The sequence below is a fragment of the Arabidopsis thaliana genome, chromosome 3 (genome assembly GCF_000001735.4).
Source record: "Arabidopsis thaliana chromosome 3, partial sequence".
In the NCBI taxonomy this organism is placed as follows: Eukaryota; Viridiplantae; Streptophyta; class Magnoliopsida; order Brassicales; family Brassicaceae; genus Arabidopsis; species Arabidopsis thaliana.
In genome coordinates this window covers 13,109,175-13,130,752 of record NC_003074.8, presented here as the reverse complement: position 1 = coordinate 13,130,752, position 21,578 = coordinate 13,109,175, and the positions used below count along the sequence as shown (strand labels likewise).

The window sequence follows — 21,578 nt, the reverse complement described above, 5'->3', positions numbered from 1 at the left end:
AAATGAAGTTGTGAGTAAAGTTATTTTAGATAATGCTCATGAAAATAACCAAATTAAGTCTCCTATGATCCAGAAAGATATGTGCATTGTTTTGCAAAAGAGCTAGTCAAATCTGTAATTGAAGAAATTGATCATAACGTTTTTGGTTTGTTAGTAGATGAATCTGCTAATGTGTCTGATAAAGAACAAATGGCAGTGGTGTTTAGATTTGTTGATAAAAGTGGGATAGTCAAAGAGAGATTTCTGAGTATTTTACATGTGAAAGAGACGTCTGCAATATCTTTGAAATCTGCTATTGATGATTTGTTTGTTAAATACGGATTGGACATTAAAAAGGTGAGAGGACAAGGGTATGCCGGAGCAAGTAACATGAAGGACGAGTTCAATGGATTAAAATCATTAATTTTGAAGGAAAGCACATCACCATATTATGTTCATTGCTTTACTCACCAGCTTCAATTAGTTGTTGTGGCAGTTGTAAAAAAAAACATCTTAATGTTGGAGACTTTTTTGATATGATTTCTTTGTTGTTAAATGTGGTTGGAGCTTCATGCAAGAAGAAAGATTTGATCCGAGAGAAACATAGAAAAAAGATTCTAGAAGGAATAATTATTGGTGAAATCAAGAGATCTCTCTTCAAAGACCAGGATATACTCGTTGGAATTCTCACTACAGAACTCTATTGCGGTTGACTAAGTTGTTCTCTTCTATCATCAAGGTTCTCGAATGCTTTGAGAATTACGGCGTAGATGACTTGAAAAGACGTCAAGCACATAGTCTCCTGAATTACGTTCATAGCTTTGACTGTTTGTTTTAGCTACACATGATGATACACCTTTTAGGGCTCACAAAGAACTTGTCTATGGCGCTCCAAAGCAGAGATCAAGATATTTTAAATGCTATGTCATTGGTGAAATCAACTAAGAGACAACTTCAGTGTTTTAGGGATGATGGGTGGGATTCTCTCATGTTGAAAGTTTCTTCGTTTTGTGAGAAATATGAACTTGAAAAGGTTGAGATGGAGGAAGATTTTGTTGACTCAAAGAGACGAAGAAACAAAACAAGAGTATCAAATATGCATCACTACAAGGTCAATTGCTTATATTCTGTTTTGGATTTCCAGCTTCAAAAATTTGACGACTGTTTTAATGAAGTGAACACTGAATTGCTTATTTGTGCTGCTTCTTTATCTCCCATTGATGCATTTTATGAGTTTGATCACTCAAAGTTAGTGAGGTTATCTAAGTTCTACCAAGATGACTTTAGTTTAGGAGAGTTCATATCTATTGAGCAAGAATTATCTATCTACATTGATAATGTTCGAAATGATGAGAGATTTTATAATTTAAAGAATCTTGGAGACCTTGCTCAGACGTTGGTATAAACACGAAAACATTTGTCATATCCCTTTGGTTATAGGCTTTTGAAATTGGTTTTGATTTTGCCTGTTGCTGCTGGTACTGTTGAGAGATGTTTTTCAGCCATGAAGATCCTAAAGACACATCGACGAAATTGTATTGGAGATCAATTTTTGAATGGTTGTTTAGTTTGTTTTATCGAGAAAGATGTATTCAATACTATTACAAATGAGATTGTGATAAAGAGATTCCAAGACATAAAGGATCGTAGGATGCTTTTGTAGGACATTTGTTTCAAAAATATTTTCCCGCAAAAAACGTTTTTTGGCGGGAAATAGATTTACAAGTGATTTTAAAAGGGTTTTAAAAGATTAACAAGGGATTTTAAAAGGGTTTAAAAATATTTACAAGGAATTTTAAAAAGGTTTTAAAATATTTACAAGGGATTTTAAAAGATTTACAAGGGATTTTAAAAGGGTTTTAAAAGATTTACAAGGGATTTTAAAAGGGATTTTAAAGGGTTTTTAAAGATTTATAAAGGTTTTTTAAAATATTTTTAAAGGGTTTAAAATTGTTTTAAAAGGGTTTTAAATTATTTACAAGAGATTTTAAAAGGTTTTAAAAGATTTACAAGAGATTTTAAAAGGGTTTTAAAATATTTACAAAGAATTTTAAAGGCCTTTAAAAAATTTACAAAGATTTTTAAAAGTTTTTTAAAGGGTTTAATAGTGTTTTAAAAGATTTACAATGGATTTTAAAATGGTTTTAAAAGATTTACAAGAGATTTTTAAAGGGGTTAAAAGGGTTTTAGAAGATGTACAATGGTTTTTAAAAGATTTTTAAAGAATTTACAAGAAGACCATTTAAAAACTCTTGTAAATCTTTTTAAAATCTTTTAAAATCTCTTTTTAAAATTCCTTAAAACCCTTTTAAAAACACTTGTAAATCTTTTAAAACCCTTTTAAAATCCCTTATAAATCTTTTAAAACACTTTTAAAATCCCTTGCAAATCTTTTAAAATCCTTGTAAATCTTTTAAAACTCTTTTAAAATCCTTTGTAAATATATTTCCCGTCAAAAAAACTTTATAAGGATTTTTTTTTTTGAACAGCTGCTATTATTAGTTTGGAATGTGATCCTCATGGAGGTTGTTTACAATAAAAGAAGGGACATAGAAATAAGATATAAAGGTTACATTTGGGGAAAAAGTTTCTTTTGCTATGCGATCCGTCACTTTGTTGTTTTCTCTTCCTGTCCAATTGAATTCAACATAGCTAACCCTTTTTTTCTAATAATTATCTTCTCTGATCCAGTTGTGAACTTTGAAGTTGGTTTGATCTTCCGTAAGAAGCTTGATAACCTCAAATTATCTCCTTCAAAGATGACCTTTTTATAACCTTTACTCCACACGTGTTGCATCGCCATTACCAAAGCTTGAAGTTCTGCTTCCATAGACATCGAACAATGTTGCCCTTTACTACGCCCTGCTGCTTGGAAAACGCCATTGGAATCTCGAATTATCCAACCTGCTTGAGAGACATTGTTGTTTTTTGAAAACTTGCAATCGAAGTTGCATTTTACGAAGTCCTCTTTCGGTCTGGTCCAAGCTGAATGATGTGTTCTTGATTGCACTTGTCTTGTTTGAATGTTAGTAGTTGAGTCGATAGTCCAGACTAAAGCCCATTCAGTTGCATCATTAACAGTCTTAATAAAATCCTCTCGCCAAGTACTGCTTTTATGTTGATAGACTGATAAATTCCTGCTTTTCCAGATTCTCCATAACATCCAAATGGGTAGCTGTCGATCAATATCTGGGATGTCCTTGTTGGTGTAGCAGTCGATAATCAATTTAAACCGTTCTAGAAATGAGCAAGATGAATCCAAGATAATCAATTTTACAAGGATTTTTAAAAGCATTTTTTTGGCTGAGAAAAAATTTGTTACGAAAAAAATATTTGGCTTGATAATTTTTTTGGCGAGAAAAAAGATTGGCGGAAATTTTTTTTTGGACCCAAAAATTTGGCGGGAAAAATAAATTTTGGCGGACAAATAAATTTTGGCGCCAAAAACTTGGTGAAAAAAATTCAGTTTTTAATTGCATGTTTCTATTAGATGAGGGTAATTTGGTCATTGTGTTCAAGGGAAGGGGTATTTTTAAAAATGGACAACATAAAAGGCTATTGTTGCAAAATGATTGTAAAAAAAGGTAGTTTTGCAAATCTCCCTTTTTTTTATTAAAGACATTTTATTTGTTACGTTTTGAACTGGGTAAAAAATCCTTGATACGCCTCTGTCAATGATAATATATTAACTTGGAGTTCTTAAAAAATCAATCAAATATTGCAGTTGTAAAATCCCTTTGCTATCTCTTTCATCTCTAACTCATTGATTCATGTTTTAAATCTCTCCCTTCAACACACAAAGTATACATCCAAAACCAGTATAAATCTTTACTAAAGCAATTAAAGTAACAATCTATGTTAACATAGTACTTGATCAGTTCCTTTAACCGATTAACCACAAATATGAATCCATCTTCATCGATATAACAGAGATCTCCAGTTCTTAACCATCAAGGAGATGATTTCTCCGGTGAAGCCATGGAATCTAAGGAAAAGAAGACGAGCAACGTGTAAAGAACCGGAATTGAATAGTTTGATCAATAAAGGATTTGTGATTGAGGAGAAGATAGTGAAGAATCCATCTCCGGTGAGAGGGAGAGAGAGAGAGAGAGTTGGAAGATAAAGACATCAAACAATGCCACATCACCATTGCAATTACCTAGGAGCGCCTCTAAGCTAAGAGCGTCTCTAACCTAAAGTCATTATTTTGGCTTTAATTTTAATCTTTTATTAAGTTAAGAAACATCTTAAATCCTCCCTTTGAGGATGCTCTAAGAGACTTGTAGGGGCAATCATGTTGAGGGGAATAGGGTTGCTTGTAGTGGAAACATAACCCTCTCGCCTTCATGTCGAGATATTCTTGGTGTGAATATTGATGTGTACCCCTTGGCCTATACATGTTGCTGCTTGACCCAACATTAAAAGATGTATGTGTTAACGCAACTGGTTTCCCATGATCAAGTGTCGATAGGGAATGATTTAGAGTCCCATATCTTTAAATTACATAAATGCCTTATCATGTGGTTTGCTTTTCGTCCCATAGAAAAACTCCAGCTCCTTTTCAATAGACCATGCAACACGAGTCGCAGTCATAAGTCTCCCATGTCGTTTGGACAAAATTTCACACAAATCTCCTCTTTTAGTCCATTGAGAAATAATCCTAACTGAAGATGTGAATCTAGAAACGGAATTTGAGCTGCACAGGCTAGAAATTCGTGGACAAACTCATCTACTGAACTTGTTTGATGAAGAGCTGCTAATTGTTCGAACGGAGATGCGGTAACGTCTTCTCCAAACTGTTACATTAATTCTATCTGAAGCTGTACCCAAGACAGTGTTGGAATTAGCCAACAAAGCTACTGTAACTAGTGCAAAGCAGCATCTTCCATACTCATGAAAGCGGTCTCAGCCTTCTGAACTTCATGTGCTTGCTACAAGGAGAAATATTGTTCTACTCGAGCCAGCCATCATAGTGGATCATCACCACTGAAGATCGACATCTTGACTAGTTTCACAACACATGGGTGGTGATTGTGAGTGTAACACCCGCCCTTCCATATAGGCCAAGACGGTATGTTATTCATCTGATCTTGCCAAAACGTTTTCTTTAAACTCCACACACGAACAAAATATTGCACATAACTCCCCACACTTACTATCATGAGGAAAAAGGGAAAAAGGGGTGAGTAAAGAATACTCAGTGAGGGGAATCAACTCTGCCCACTGAAACATAGAACATTTTATAAAGCTATACAACCATCATCATAACATATAAACTTAGACACAAGCAATCAACCTAACATGTTTTAACTTCTAATAACACATTCATAATAAGCATCTTATCCATAATAGCACATACATACGTATCGCTAGGTCCAGTCATCCTCGTGACAACTAGAACCTCATGAGTGGAGGTTGGCCCTCGTAGCTCAGACACTCCCGTGCATCCCGGGCTCGTCAGCGTTTCTTGACCTGCATGTAACTCGCCAGCCTATCACTATCCACATTACTAGGGAGACCACGGCCCATAGCTCGATTCGCTCTAGTCTTTCATACAAACATACATAATCATCATACATACATACTATACTTAACATTCTCATACATAATATATCATAGTCAAACATCATAATCATACATATCAAACAATAATCATCAAATCATATCATCATACAATTTTATCCTATGCAATCAGATCTAAGCCTACATATCATGCGTCAAAAAGCAAAACAAAAGATAATGATACCATGTTTCGCAAATACCACCCTCACCTTAGCCTAGTTGAAAATGAAGAACATTTCTATTCTCCTTTCTCTCGTATTAGACCAACTTACTATAAGGGCTTTAACTGCATACTCTTGAGCTCCACATTGATTCTCCATCAACCAAAACCTTACTCCATGAGTCCTAAAGGCTCCTGTAAATTCACAGCCCAAACCGATTTCGTTTCCCATTCAAACAACACAAATTTTCATAACTTACTCCATATAAAACTGTCACCAAAACATATAGATATGTCAAGAACTGACCGTTAGAAACGTGATCCCACCGTTGAATATGTAGCCAGTACTATTGATATGGGTAAAATTAATCCTAAGACCACTCTCTCAAATAAGAGATTGATTGTAGTACTTTAGGGTCGAAAAGGTTGATCCCAACTCTGAAATAAGAGATTAATCCTAAGACCACTATCGAAACTCACTATGCTTAATAGTATTGATCCCAACTCTCTTGTAAATCCCTAGAACTAAGCAAGCATTATAATCAGGTTTGATAAGTTCACCTAAGTAACTGACGCTAGCCCGCATCTAAATACTGGGCTCATCTAAGATAGTTCTAGTAATAGATACCTATGGTGGGAATACCTATTATCCTAAAATCAAGTTCTAGTTAATTACTCTAGAACTAGCATTAATAACAATCGAAGATGAAGAATTCTAAATATATTATCTGATAGTAGGATTTTACTTAATTAATCCTAAAACACTATCATGTCGTTGTAGTATTTTAGGTTGTCAATCCAATCCGGTGTGATACAAACAGATGAGATATGATTAGAAAGCTCAAAGTCAAGCCAAGTAGAGAGTTGGTTGGTTCTAACAGTCCTAGTATGCAATAACATAAATGAAATGAAACTAAAAGCAGAAATGGCAATAACATGCAGGTGAATAACAAAGCAGAAATGATAACAGGCAGTCAAATGGATAAACGATTCCTAAGGACGGGGTAATCGAATAGTGTGGTCTCCCTAATCTATTCAGGCGGTTGACAAAACTTCACAGAAGCTATCATTAGACAACAAGTTCAACAACAGATTAATTCACTCCCGTGATAGAAATCCTCTAGCAAAGCTAGACACTAACCTAATTCCCATTAGCGATCTCTAACTAAGCAGGCAATATCGAATCAACTTGTTAAAGCCAACACCCTCTCTACAAGCCAATCCCTTGGGGTAGAGGCGAATATCTCTGGAATTAATAGATCCAACGTTCCATTAAACGCCTTCTGAGCGCTGGAACGTCTGGATTCATATTCCTCATTAGCAAATGAAACAAGCAATAAGCACAACTAATTCAGAAGGGATTCTAGTATGCTAAACTTAATCACCTAACGACCAAGTAAACCACAACTACTCTATCCCATCCTCAGAAATACGGTTCACTACTCTCACATAATCAAAGACAATAACAAAGCAACGATTGAAAACATGATAACAGAAATGATGAAAGACTTAAACAAAAACATAATATCAAATACTTGAAAGTGAATACAAAGTCGTAGGAGAAACACTGCGGCTATGAAAGTTGTGAAAGATAAAAGTTGTATGAATACTGGCTGCCCTAGGGAAAACCCTAAAAGGCTACTTATATAAGTGAAAATGAACAAATAAGGAAACTAGATAGATAGCGAATCTTCACGTCATGACCCTACGATCGAGTGTGTCATTGGCATCTGATGGGCTGAAATGGGATTCCCTGTAATCGAGTATGTCATTGACCAAACTGGGCTTAAGGGACTCCGCCTTGCGATCGAGTGGTCTGAAGTGAAGATGAGATTGAATGGTCCAGCGACCCTGCGATCGAGTGCGATCGAGTGGATGTCATGAGGTGGTGATCGAGTGGTGTAAGATGGGTTATTCATCCGGCTTCGCGATTGAGTGAAACTGAGCTGCTAGCTTCTCCAGGGTTGTGATAGAGTGATTTGCCCTGGCAGGGCTCCGAGGCTGCGATAAAGTACTTTGGCTGAAGGCGTCATTGGGCATTCTGACTTTCTGTTCTGTTTCTCCTCTGTTTGAACTTCAAAAGCATCCAATGTACCTCAAAACAACCAAATATGCAATGCACATGCAATCCTAATGCAAAATCGTCCTAAGTATGCAAAACACACTAAAACGACTCCTAATGAGATGAAATGTGGATGAAACAATGACAAAGAGGTGCAGAATGAATGCCTAAATCATGCAAATTATAGACATATCAACTCCCCCAAACTTAGTCTTTGCTTGCCCTCAAGCAAACAAGAAGACATAAGCGGAAGGAGAGGTTTGAAGTTGGGGATTCAGAACCAAAGCATGAGATATACCAATAAGATCAATGTACCAACTAACAGTTCTAAGATGCGAGGTGATCGACTTCTACTTAAAAAATTTAGCCATGCTCTGTTATGATCCAAACCTACACTCAATTGCACAATGCGTCAAGATCAACCGATCCCTTTAACATTCATTAAGTTCAAAAACATGAATCAAGATATGCATCGCTAGTGAACTCATTTGGCTAATGACAGGTTATGAGACAAAGATGATCCCTTTTAAGTGGTTCAGATTTTAATAACAGGGGACTCTCAACGAAAATGGTCTGAGCTTTAGAAGAATGCTAAAGGTAAGTGTCAACCTATGCATACAAGAATCGTACCCCATCTAGCCAACGACATAAACCGTGAATAACAAGTAGATGGTCCTATTTCTAAACCCAATGATGATCCTAAGTCTACCCTTTTGCACTAAAGACATCTTTCGATTTTTCTCGGATCAATGTTTTCTTTCTTTTCTTTGACTCTTGTTCTTAAGGAGAAGCTTTTCTAGTCTAGTGAATTGGTTTTTTCTTAAACTCTTATGGCTCTTATAAATTTTTTTCTTTTCTGTTTTTGTTGTCATCTCTTTTTTTTAGAGCATATCTTAACAATTCTAGGCTTCCCAAACCTTCACTAGAACTCAATATGATTTCCAGCTTCCTTCTCCAAAAGACTCCAACCCATTTTTTTTTCTTTCTTTTTTCTTTTCACACTCAATCTCAATCCCCAAATAAGTTCCCACCTAGTCCTACGAAGTTCGAAAACGCGGATTGGAACTGCATGAGATACTACTCTTGTCGGCTCAAACCTAACACGTTATACCAAGCTCAATCCTGAAAACAGGCCTCACATGCTCTCACAAAATAACATGGCTTGAAAGAAAGGTTAGTTAAGGGTGGGGGAACTACTCCAATAATAGAAGCAACTACTTGGATTAACAAGAGTGGTGAATAAGTGAAAGAAAATCCAAATATGTATTCTATCCACGAGTTCAAAAACGATGCAAACATGATAATTATAAGTTAGATTCAAGTTCAAATTGACAGGGAAAGGTGTCATGACATGCATCGAGTGGTTTCTATAGAACATGATCCGGTTTTACATCAAAGTCATTCAAATGCCTCAAAGAACTAATAACTCATTTTAGTGAATCATCATGCTTACAAGGCTATTTCCTCATTATCCCCTATCCATATGCAACAATCCTATATGAAACACTAAAGACTCAATCCTAAATGTAATGCAACTAAATGATAACTCTTTTTTTGTAGAATTCATTTTCAAAAAATTTCAAACTTTTTTGTTTTTTTCTATGACTTAGATGATATGCAGACTGAAATGATATTCACAAAAAACAAGTCAAATACGTCTTGAACCCTCCCCCAAACTTTAATTACACAGTCCCTTGTGTAATCAAAATTTGTGAAAGAATTCAACAAAAACAAAAGCCGTATTAACAAGGGTTTTGGTGTGTTACCTAAGTAGAATGTCCTGGAGATGTAGTCATCCATATATGCTTGAGTGTACTCCGCAGGATGACCGGTTCTTGATGTGGTTCCGCCATCTCCTCGTCATTGTGCTCGATCGCAACCCGAGTAGGTTGTGGAGCACGACGCTCATGTGTTCTCCGACCCGACATTATTCGACCCTTGCTTGATGATCGGACCATCCTATCGCTCTTCCTTCTTTTGTGCTCCCTGACCTCGTGAGACGAGTGTCGTGCAGGTTCTTGCGGGGCAGCGCGTTCTCTCTGTTGATAAGCAGATTCCCATGGCGGGGCAATGTCATGACGCCTGGATGGCATGTCTTTGGTGATCGCAGTGGTGGATGTAGTGCAGCTGAGTGCCTTTTGCATGTTGTCAATGGCCTTGACACACTTATGGATGATCTTATCTTGAAACTTGCACCATCTTTGGGTTTGACAGAGCTTCCGGTGTGCTTCAGCGAGACTCTTGCTCTCTCGTCAAGGGGGCTTGTGTTCTTCAAAGTGGTACCGGCTGGTGTCATTGTTCTCCCAGTTGGTCTCCTCATTGTCACTCTGACGCGGATCCTCCAATAACAGCATGGAGGATTTCTTGTGGTGGCGAGAAGTCGATGTTGTTTCTCACCGTGATGGTTGTCATCTCACTGAATGGGAGAAGAATAGTTGCTTCTCCTGTTGATGGGTGATCAAACTTGAAAGCGTACCTCCCGTCATAGACCTTATGCTCAATCACATGGGCAAGCTTGAGATGGGCGATATCCATCCAATGTGGTTGGATGGGATCCGGTCGGAGCGGGACGTTGCACGATACGAGGATTGATGTGACCATTCCTCAAATGAAAAGGGCTCCTTTTGCGTTCTTCTTGTCATTGGCCAGCGCCCACCCTCTATAGCTGCGTAGCTGATTGAGGAGACACATTGACGGGGGGTGTCATTGGCATCTCCTTTCATCGTTTTCTCGTCCTTGGTGTAAAGGAAGAAACTCACCAGCGCCTGGTCTAACGTCTCCATGTCTTGATTCGTCATAGTGGCGGATATCTCCCTAGCATAAGGGACATTGGCCATGACTCTCTGGAAATAGCGGATGGCGGGATTGCGGATAGAGTTACTCTTGGATCTAGCGGAGTTGAAACTAGTTGTGTCTCCGATCGTGTTCCACAAAGATTTTAGTTCATCTCGGGCAAACCTCGGTTTTGTTCCTGTGCCACTGGGAAATCCGAACATGGTTTCTAGCGTCTTGATCGCCATGATATAGTCGCGCTCGTCGATGCTGAAGCTTAAGTAACCAAGCCCTTCTTCTCTTAACTCAGCAGCTGACACCCCCTCAAACAATTCCACTTGAAGTAATGAAAGGAATTGAAGTGTCTCATCTTCATAGGTAGGATAGGGATGAGACATGAGTGTTGTCATGTGGCATTTCTCGAACAAGAGCTCAACGTCCTCCAGGATGCCTAACTCTGCCATTGTCTCTGTGTGAGGATATCTTGTTCCCCAAAACAGATTTCTTTTGAGAACCTTGTAGTAGTCTCTCGAGGTCAGCTTGTCTTTTTTCATCAAGGACTTGGTGGTCTTGCGGGTTTGCTCGAGAATGTATTATGCATCATCCTCCATCTCTTTATCGACCAACTCATGGTTCTGTGTCATTGCCCGTTTTCCTCTGGAAATCTCTTCTCTTCTCCTATCATTGGCGACTGCTCGCTCTGTTTCCTCCACAAATCGCATGTACTCCTCTGCTTCTCTCTCTGGCCTAGTTGACCAAGATTCAGCCTCATCAACATTGTAGTCGGCATCCATAGATGATTCGTAGCTTTGTGAACTCATCTTGAAGCTGAAATCGATTTGGAACTCACAACTAAAGCTCTGTAGGTTAGTGAGAACAAACAAAGAGAATGAAAGAAATGACTTCCTTTTGAAACAGAGTTGCAATCGAGTAGAATTTGATGGTGAGAGCTCAGGTCACAATCGAGTGAAGCAAGCAAAGGAGAGACAGGGTTGCGATTGAGTGGTTTTTGAGGCTCTGTTTTAGTCAATAACAGCTTGCAACAATGAAAGAGTTGAGAGCGATTTTGGTAGTACAGTAGAGAGATAAACAAGAGAGATGTTTTGAAATCACAAGTAATCAAGAAAAGTGAAGAGTAGTGACACTTATCTCCCTTTGCGATTTGAATGAGTGGAGGAGGTGTGTTACTTTTAAACGGAGAGATGAGATGCAATGCCCGTTATGATGTCGGCGAAGTGATAAGGTGACAAAGCATGGTGCTTTATGTCGGCAAGACGAGGTTCCTTCAATTCACGCGCCTTGTGATCGAGTATGGGCCGTTGATCAATTAATTTCGTGTCATGGGGTACAAGTGGAAACAACATGGGCTTTTTGGAGTTTCAGTGGAGATTGAAATCAAGTGGACTTTATGGGAGCAAGGTTTGTCATTGACGTTCTATGAACACTTCCACTCCCTCTTGCGATCTAGTAGTTTGACATTGATGTCGAGAAAGTTATTATCCCGAAATTGCTAGATCGCACTCCTGAGCTTTTACTCCTATGTTGTGATCGAGTATTTGAAAAAGTTTTATAAAATTTTCATTTGAACACTCGATCACATCCTTGTTGATCACTCTAGCTGTTATTCATTTCCTGAGAATCAAAGACACAACCAAAACAAATCAAAAGTAACAAATAAATAAAAAAGTATATACAGGGATAGTCATGGGACTTTCTCCCAAGTGAGCTTGTTTAGAGTCTCTAGCTTGACTCCTCACACTTATTAAGTTGAGAAAATGTGGCAGAGGGAACTTGAGAAGTCCTCCTCTTCACTGATCTCATCATCATACTCAGCATCCTCCCTTGACAGTTGCACAGCTGAGCATTTAATTCCTCTTTCCTCAAAGTAGGCTACTTCCTCCTCTGGAGGATAGTCTTTCTCTTCTGACCAATCCTAGGTGATCTCCTTTCTTGAAATTGTGTCAGTGTTGAGTTGGGGTTGAACCTCCTTTTGCATTCGACTTAGTTTGTCTCTAAGCTTTTCAACAGTGTAGTTCAACGTCTGAATGGTTCTGTTCTGGAGATACGTATTCCTTTTGAGTTCCAGCCAATCAAGTGTGGAGGGTATACTCGATTCAGTAGTTGAGTTTGAAGGCGGAGTTTGAAATGAAATTTGCTCATTCCGTCTTTTGATCTCAAGGCCTTCACTTGGAACCGCTCTCTAAATCTCTAAGGTCTTTCCTTCTGTTGGTGACCTTGTTGAAGAATTGTTGATGTCAAACTGTAACTTGACGTGCCTCCCAAGGTTAAGATCAATCTTACCATATCTGACATCTATTATTGCTCCCACTAAGGCTAAGAAAGGTTTTCCTAAGATCAGAGAATCCTTAGATGCTTCATTCATCTCAAGCACGACGAAATCAGTAGGCACCTCTACTCCATTTATCATTACTGGCACATTCTCTAGAATGCTGAAAGGTCTCCTTGAAGTTCTATCAGCAAGGATCAAGGTGATGTCATAGGGCTTGTACTGAACGAATCCTAGCTTCCTTGCCATAGAGAGTTGCATTAAACTGACTGAGGCTCCTAAATCACACAGACAATTGCTGAAAGTCAATTGCCTAATGGAATATGGCAGAGTGAAAGATCCAGACTCTTCTAGCTTCTCTTGAATAATCCTCTCACCAGCGGCTTGATGCATATTGACATCGTCTTCATCATCTGAGAATCCTGATATATGTTGAGCCTTTCCAATATCCAGTTTCTCAAATGTTTGTGAGGGTCAGAAATCAACTTGAGGACTTCTACATAGGGCATCACAGCTTCCATCGCATCAAGTTGTTTTTCAACAAGAGATTCATATCTGCTTTTCCAAGGTTTCCAGAACGTCCATGGAAGAGCAAGTGAAGGTGATGGAGCTGGCTTGAATCGTTTTACCATCCTCTCGATTATAGGAGCCCTCCCCTCTAAGTTAGATTGAGCCTGATAGAAAGGTTAAGCTGAATAATCGATCTCAGCGACAGAGACTTCAATCTGAATGGAAGCCTCCCTTTTTGAATAACATTGTCCTCAGTGTTTTATGTAGGGACATGTTGAGTTGGCAGCTCTCGCTCATGTCTGATAGTGATTTTGTGGGCAGTGGCATACTCCTGAGGGTTCTGGATTGCTTTTCCTGGAAGCTCGCCTGGGTTGTTTGTAACAGGTGGTGAAGTCGTGATGCCGTCTAGATATTGTACCCTTGTGCTCAATGATTCCATACTGCTACTCATTTCAATGAACTGTCTGTCAATTTTGTTATTTAAGTCAGCCAGCTTCTTAGAGGCATCCATTACCCCAGCGGCTTGGCCTTGCATGATTTGTTGGAGCATATTCTTGATGTCTGATTCCTGGGGTGTAGAGGCCTGATGTTGCTGTGGTGTGAAACCAGGTGGTGGTTGTTGTTGTTGATACCCTCCTTGCAACTGCTGCTTAGGAACGAACCCTTGGCTGTGGTTGTAAGGAACAAACGGTTTGGGTTGGTTCTGCTGTTGCTGCTGCCGAGGGTAAACTTGGTCCTGAGGATTGGCGACATTTGTACTTCTGTATGAAAGATTTGGGTTGGGTATGTAATTGTTGTACCCTTTGTTGTAGCCACCTTGGTTCTGAACATAACTGATTTCAGCGCACTAATCATTCTCCCCCTCTTGGATTTGGAATACTTTGTCTTCAGAGGCGAAGTGAAAATGCTTCTGTTGCACTTGGAGGAGTTTGTAAATTTTGTCATTGAGAGCTTTAATCTCTCGGCTGTGCTTGTCATCAGATTCAGAGCTGGTGCGGATGCTTCTATCATAGTCCTTGTTGTAATTGCCATCCGACTGAGCCAAGTTTTCAACTAGCTCCCATCCTTCTTCGACATCCTTGTTCAGGAAATTCCCATTGGAGGCGGTGTCAAGCAGCATCCTTATTTTAGGTAGGACGCCTCTGTAAAGTGTGCATGAAACACAAAGACAGAAACGGCATAATATTAGTAACTTGTGTAACAAAAACGAACTTGATCTTAACGTTTCTAATGATCTCAAATATAGCAAACAAACACCAAACTGGCAACGACGCCAAATTGATAGTAGGATTTTACTCAAATTAATCCTAAGACCACTCTCTCAAATAAGAGATTGATTGTAGTACTTTAGGGTCGAATTCCACAAAGCTCTCTGATCACACAATAGACTAAGGTTTCGAATTCAGCTAAACAAATAGATTATAAAAAAAAAGACAAGACAAGAAAGCAATAAAAGAGATTGAAGGTTCAGATGATTAAGACGTCGGGTTTAGGGAAATTCTCAGGTTATATCAAAATAGTAGATCTAGTAATAAATTAAGAATATTATCGAACCATTCTAGAACTCAAATCACTAATATAGAGTAACCGGTGTGTTCGGCGAAACTCACTATGCTTAATAGTATTGATCCCAACTCTCTTGTAAATCCCTAGAACTAAGCAAGCATTATAATCAAGTTTGATAAGTTCACCTAAGTAATTGACGCTAGCCCGCATCTAAATACTAGGCTCATCTAAGATAGTTCTAGTAATAGATACCTATGGTGGGCATACCTATTATCCTAAAATCAAGTTCTACTTAATTACTCTATAACTAGCATTAAGAACAATCGAAGATGAAGAATTCTAAATATATTATCTGATAGTAGGATTTTACTTAATTAATCCTAAAACACTATCTTGTCGTTGTAGTATTTTAGGTTGTCAATCCAATCCGGTGTGATACAAACAGATGAGATATGATTTGAAAGCTCTAAGTCAAGCCAAGTAGAGAGTTGGTTGGTTCTAACAGTCCTAGTATGCAATAACAGAAATGAAATGAAACTAAAAGCAGAAACGGCAATAACAGGCAGGTGAATAACAAAGCAGAAATGATAACAGGCAGTCAAATAGATAAACGATTCCTAAAGACGGGGTAATCGAATAGTGTGGTCTCCTTAATCTATTTAGGCGGTTGACAAAACTTCACAGAAGCTATCCCTAGACAACAAGTTCAACAACAGATTAATTCAGTCCCGTGATAGAAATCCTCAAGCAAAGCTAGACACTGACCTAATTCCCATTAGAGATCTCTAACTAAGCAGGCAATATCGAATCAACTTGTTAAAGCCAATCCCTTGGGGTAGAGGCGAATATCTCTGGAATTAATAGATCCAACGTTCCATTAAACGCCTTCTGATCGCCGGAGCGTTTGGATTCATATTCCACATTAGCCAGTGAAACAAGCAATAAGCGCAACTAATCCAGAAGGGATTCTAGTATTCTAGACTCAACCACTTAAAACGACAAAGTAAACCACAATTACTCTATCCCATCCTCAGAAATACGGTTCACTACTCAGATATAATCAAAGACAATAGTAAAGCAACGATTGAAAACAGATAACAGAAATGATAAAAGACTTAAACGAAAAACTGAATATCAAAATACTTGAAAGTGAATATACAAACTCGCAGGAGAAACACTGCGGCTATGAAAGTTGCGAAAATGTAAAAGTGAATGAATAATGGTTGCCCTAGGGAAAACCCTAAGAGGCTACTTATATAAGCGAAAATGAAACAAATAAGGAAACTAGATAGATAGTGAATCTTCACGTCATGACCCTGTGATCGAGTGTGTCAATGGCATCTGATGGGTTGAAATGGGATTCCCTGTGATCGAGTATGTCATTGACCAAACTGGGCTTCAGGGACTCCGCCTTGCGATCGAGTGGTCTGAAGTGAAGACGAGATTGAATGGTCCAGCGACCCTATGATCAAGTGCGATCGAGTGGATGTCATGAGGTGGTGATCGAGTGGTGTAAGATGGGTGATTCCTCCGGCTTCGCAATTGAGTGAAACTGAGCTGCTAGCTTCTCCGGTGTTGCGATAAAGTGATTTGCCCTGACAGGGTTCCAAGGTTGCGATAGAGTACTTTGGCTGAAGGCGTCATTGGGCATTCTGACTTTCTGTTCTGTTTCTCCTCTGTTTGAACTCCAAAAGCATCCAAAGTACCTGAAAACAACCAAATATGCAGTACACATGCAATCCTAATGCAAAATCGTCCTACGTATGCAAAACACACTAAAACGACTCCTAATGAGATGAAATGTGGATGAAAGAATGACAAAGTGCTGAAGAATGAATGCCTAAATCATGCAAATTATAAACATATCATTATCCTAAAAGGGTTTTCGATCTACTAATTCATCCAAATCCCTAATTGAGAATTCCTAAACCCAACAAGAGAACTACTCAGCATGATCATAGAAGAACAAAACATGATTGAATAGGAAATCAATAGTCAATATATCAAGAGAAAGAGTAAGAAAGATCTTCTCTAAAGGGAGTCTCCATAGGGTTTTGCTCCCAAGAAGTTTGTTACGCTGAAAATCACAGAGCTGATTAACTGGAGTCGCCCCGAAAAGGAGAGAGTTCTCGCTGTCCAAGAACTTATTTGTGTGCGAATCTTCTCCAATAGAGGAAGGTAGTCCGTTGTAGTCATCTTCTTTGTCATTAGAGGCAATCCTAAATAACGACCGGTAGTATTCCATATTTAAATGGAAATTGTTCCACGATTTCCTCCTTTACACTTGTGGTGACACCGGCCATATAAAGAGTAGATTTTTCAAGGCTAATCTTCAGGCCAAAGTGACCTGCAGAATCTTCAAAGACCTCCGGTACTCCTTCTATTGATTTCTTGTTTCCTTCGACAAAAACCATTAGATCGTCTGCAAGACAGAGGTGTGTGAGCTTCATTTGTTTACATTTTTAATGAAAATCAATTCGTTTTACATGAAAAGCCTTATCAATCTTTCTTGAAAGGACATTCAGGCCTATGACGAATAGGTAGGGGCTTAGGGAGCAGCCTTGTCGAAGCCCTCTCTAGCTATTAAAATAACATGAGAGTTCACCGTTTACTTGAACTGAGAAAGATGTTGAGCTGACACAGGTTTGTATCCAATCTACATACTACTCTGGGAAATCGAGAGCTCGCAACGTTTTGAACAAAAAACCCCCATTGAACAGAATCAAATGCTTTAGAGATGTCTATCTTCATAGCACAATGTGGAGAGACAGAATCTTTGTTGTAATCTTTAATTACTTCTGTGGCAAGCAAAAGGTTCTCCATTAGCAATCAGTCTTTGATGAAGGCCGATTGGTTTGGAGCTATGAACTTTAGAAGAATGGTCTTTAGCTGGATTGCGAGAATCTTGGATATGACCTTATATATAACATTGTAGCAAGATATTGGCCTGTAGTCTTTCATTACTTTTGCTTCATTCTTTTTTGGTATTAAAGCTAGGATAGTTGAATTTACTCCTTTTGGTAGAAACCCATTCTTGAAAAAAGATTGGATAGCTAACATGAAGTCCTTACCCACAATTGACCATGATTCCTTAAAGAACTCAGAGGTGAATCCATCTGGCCCTGGTGACTTATTAACCAGCATCGCAAATAATGTTTTCCTTACTTCCTCCTCTGATACTTCTTGTATCAGCATGTTCTTGTCTTCTTGATCACATTTAAAGCTCACAATGCTTTCTAGATCTTCTCTCGACCATTGGATATAATCTACGCATAGATAGAAAATCTCTAAAGTATCTTTCTGCTTCTATTTTAATGCGATCTTGAGTCTATGCTATGGTCCCATCTTCACACTGAATTTCTATGATATTGTTTCTTACTTCCCTAAGTTTTGCTGCAGCAAAGAAAGCCGTATTGTTCTAATCTCCTATTCTCATCCAGTGAAGCTTTGCCTTTTGTTGCAACTACCTCTCCTCAATGTCTGACAACCTCCTCCATTTCTCATACGCAGCTGCCTCAGCTGTGAATGCTTGCGAAGTTAGATCAGTCATTGTCACGTTCTACAGGTCACAAAGTGTCTTATAGGTTTCTTTAGTACGAGTTGATATAGCACTAACCATCTGTTTTCCCATCTTTCGTAGATGAGGTTTCAGCTCTTTCAATTTCTTTGACAGCCTAAACATTGCAGATGTTGAGTGAAAAAGTGGACAGGATGTTCTCCATCTCTCTTCAAGTGCTGTATGATAGCCAAGGTACGTGATATAGATTAAATTGCCTTAAGCTTACTCCCTCAAATAAGAGATCGTCGTTAGCACTTATGGGTCAAATTCCACTGAGCTCTCGATGTTCACACAATAGACTTATGATGTTGTTTAATAAGCTAAATGAAGTAATTGAATATTAAAGAAAAATAAGCAAGTAAATGATTTGTAGATTCAAGTGATTAAAGCGTTAGGTCTAAGGAATTATCTCGCGAGATAGATAAATTGTAGATCTAGCTAATATCAAGATTGTTATCGCACCTTTCTTGAACTCAAACTATGATTCAAGAGTAACCAGTGGCGTTCCGCGAAAGTCTCTATAATTAAAGCTAAGATAACCAGAGAAGCCGAGATATCCTATGCTCAAGAATGCATTGTTAATAAGCTTGATTAGTTCACCTATTATCTAAACCAGGGCCCTTCTATGAGCCAACCTATTCTTTCTTAAATGCCTAGGCTCATCTATGATAGTTTAAATAACAAGTACCTATGGCGGCCATACCTATTATCTAATATCAAGTTCTAGGTGATCTGTCTAAAACTAGCATTAAGAATAATCAAGATGAAGAACTCTAAGAATAATCTTAAATGGTTTTCGATCTACTAATCCATCTAAATCCCTATTGAGACTCCCTAAACCCAACAAGGTGATTACTCAGACATGACAATAGAAACACAAATCATAATCTGAATAGTTTTCATTGATGAATTAACAATAATAGCAAAGGAGTTCAGAATCCCCTCTCAAGGGATTGGATTCTTCTCTCAAATGTGTAACAAAAGCTCAAGAACAAAAACTAGGTCTAACAATGACCAAACAATTAGGTATATTCGTCCCTAAAAACGTGCAGGGACTACTTTGTAAAATAAGGAAAACTTCAAAACTTCTCAAAGACTTGGTAAAAAACGAGAATTCCCTTGGGAACGATTAAAGTGTCGATCGACACAGGTGTGGTGTCGATAGACACCAGCTTCTGAAAAACGTCCTTCAATTACACCAAGTAATACTCTATCTAGCTTCTTGCATATGGTACCCTCTTGTCTTTTATTACACCAAGTGAATCTCGTACCTTGATAGCTTAGATCCGTGAGTTCACAGTATCAGACTATATCCTGAAAATCTCGCATCCCTGATGGAATAAAAGGTGAGGAATCATATAGAGACTGATCATCACCTTCCAATATTTCATTAAAATCCCCACATATAAGCTAAGCTTTGTCTTTAAACAGAGGAGAATCTTGATGGTTTCTGATATCACTCCAAAGAGCTTTCCTTTCAGCTACAAAGTTTGATGCATAAACAAAAGAGACAAAGAATTCCTTTTGTCTACCTTCAACATAGACTGAACAAATGATAAGCGGTGCAGTCTTATAAAGCGGAGTGACCCTTACATTGTTTCTCCAAACCAGCCATAACCTACCAAACGATGCTCTTCATAATTTGAGACTAAAGACCAATCTTTGAGCACATAATTAATTATTCGATCAGCTCTACCTTCCTTTACTTTCGTTTCTAGAAAACAACCAAAATCAAAATTGCCTTCCATCATCCATTTTCTCACCACTCCATGTTTACTTGTTTTATTGAAACCCCAAAAGTTCCAAAAAAAACCTGAAAATAATGAGTTTTTTGAGTTTGACGTGTTCTCAGATTCTTAGGATTGGGGATCCTAGTGCTCTGTGTTGTACTTGTCGAGATGAACTTGTGACTATCTTTCGAAACTCTAGGAATTGATTGTCTCAGCATCCCTCCAGCTTCTTGATATTCATTTTTATTTCCCGCATCGACCTTACGTTGTATATCCTCTACTTTCTTAGAGTCTTCCTCTTGTTCATCTTCTTTCTTATGGTCATCTCTCTCTGTTTCTATGTCATCAACATCCTCCCCTGTCTCTCCCTTATCAATGAGACATGAAAAAGAGTTTGTCATAATGGAGACCTCTCCATACCTTAACTCATTACTTTTCCCTAGACTCCTTATAACCTTCCCTTGTGTGCTCCAAAGCCTCTCCCCATCTTCCAATGTGTTCTCTGTCTCGTTTTCCCTTACTTGCTTTCCTGTTAAAATTCTGTTCCCCTCAATAGGTAGCTCTTTTAACACTATGGCGTCTCCTTCAGCTGATTCTTTTCTTTCTCTTATTTCACCTGTTTCCCAAGAGACTTCATGTTCTGTTATTATCTTGCCAATCTCAACCCCATGATTCTCCTTTTTCCTTAACAAGCTGTCCGATTCTAGATGACCTCATTTAGTACAGTTACTGCATCTTGGCAATAACCAAGGATACACAAATTCCACTTTTGTATCTCCTCCTTTCTCTGATTTGAAAGAAAAAGTTTTGGTAACTTTTTAGTTAAATCCACTTCTACCAATACTTTTGCTTCTTCAAACGACTTACAGGTTTCCGTGTCTCGATGTAACTTTTTAGGTATTCCCAAAGGACTAGTGATAGCACTCAATACTTTCCAGGAAAAATATTTTGGTGGTACATTCTTAACTATAACCTAAAGAGGTATAGTCTTAATTTCCTCTTGGTCCATATCAGCAATGGGAGTTCATTTTGATAGCACCACTGGAACACCACATAAGTTCAACATACCTCTTCTAAGAATCCTCGATCAAATAAGGTCATCCTTTATGCGAAACCGCACAGTAGTTTGGTTCACCACAAACACATCAATTCGTACTGATTTATCCCTTAATGTCCATATCTTGTTCACTAGAGCATGGATTCCTCCCACAAAAAGAGCTTTAGCCAGGAATTTTCCGACGAGGAAGTCATCCCATAGCGGCTTAGCTTCCTCAAAAACACTGTTTGGTATTGTTGTCGTTGGTATGCCGTCTACCTCCTCAATATTTAAGACCTCTGTTTTTGTCTGAACATTGCTCTACACCGCTGCAACCCACGACCCATGTACCTTCCCAGTATTCGCAACCTTGTTTTCTACTACATTTTCCTCTTCCTAACACGATCTGATATCA

General features: G+C 38.4%; 1 protein-coding gene and 3 pseudogenes across 4 annotated transcripts; all 4 read right to left on the bottom strand.

Annotated features, from left to right (window-relative positions):
- Positions 1–2,587: 2,587 nt before the first annotated feature.
- On the bottom strand, positions 2,588–3,274 carry AT3G32130 (non-LTR retroelement reverse transcriptase; the record flags this gene model as incomplete). The annotated part of the gene is made up of 2 exons (NM_114036.1): positions 2,588–2,841; positions 2,884–3,274. The coding sequence occupies 2 exons, from the start codon at positions 3,272–3,274 to the stop codon at positions 2,588–2,590; spliced, it is 645 nt and encodes a 214-aa protein (NP_189756.1).
- Positions 3,275–9,530: 6,256 nt separating this feature from the next.
- AT3G32118 lies at positions 9,531–11,571 on the bottom strand (annotated as a pseudogene; the record flags this gene model as incomplete). The annotated part of the gene is made up of 1 exon: positions 9,531–11,571.
- Positions 11,572–12,297: 726 nt separating this feature from the next.
- On the bottom strand, positions 12,298–14,487 carry AT3G32116 (annotated as a pseudogene; the record flags this gene model as incomplete). The annotated part of the gene is made up of 1 exon: positions 12,298–14,487.
- Positions 14,488–16,814: 2,327 nt separating this feature from the next.
- AT3G32115 lies at positions 16,815–21,495 on the bottom strand (annotated as a pseudogene; the record flags this gene model as incomplete). The annotated part of the gene is made up of 1 exon: positions 16,815–21,495.
- Between the last annotated feature and the right edge of the window lie 83 nt (positions 21,496–21,578).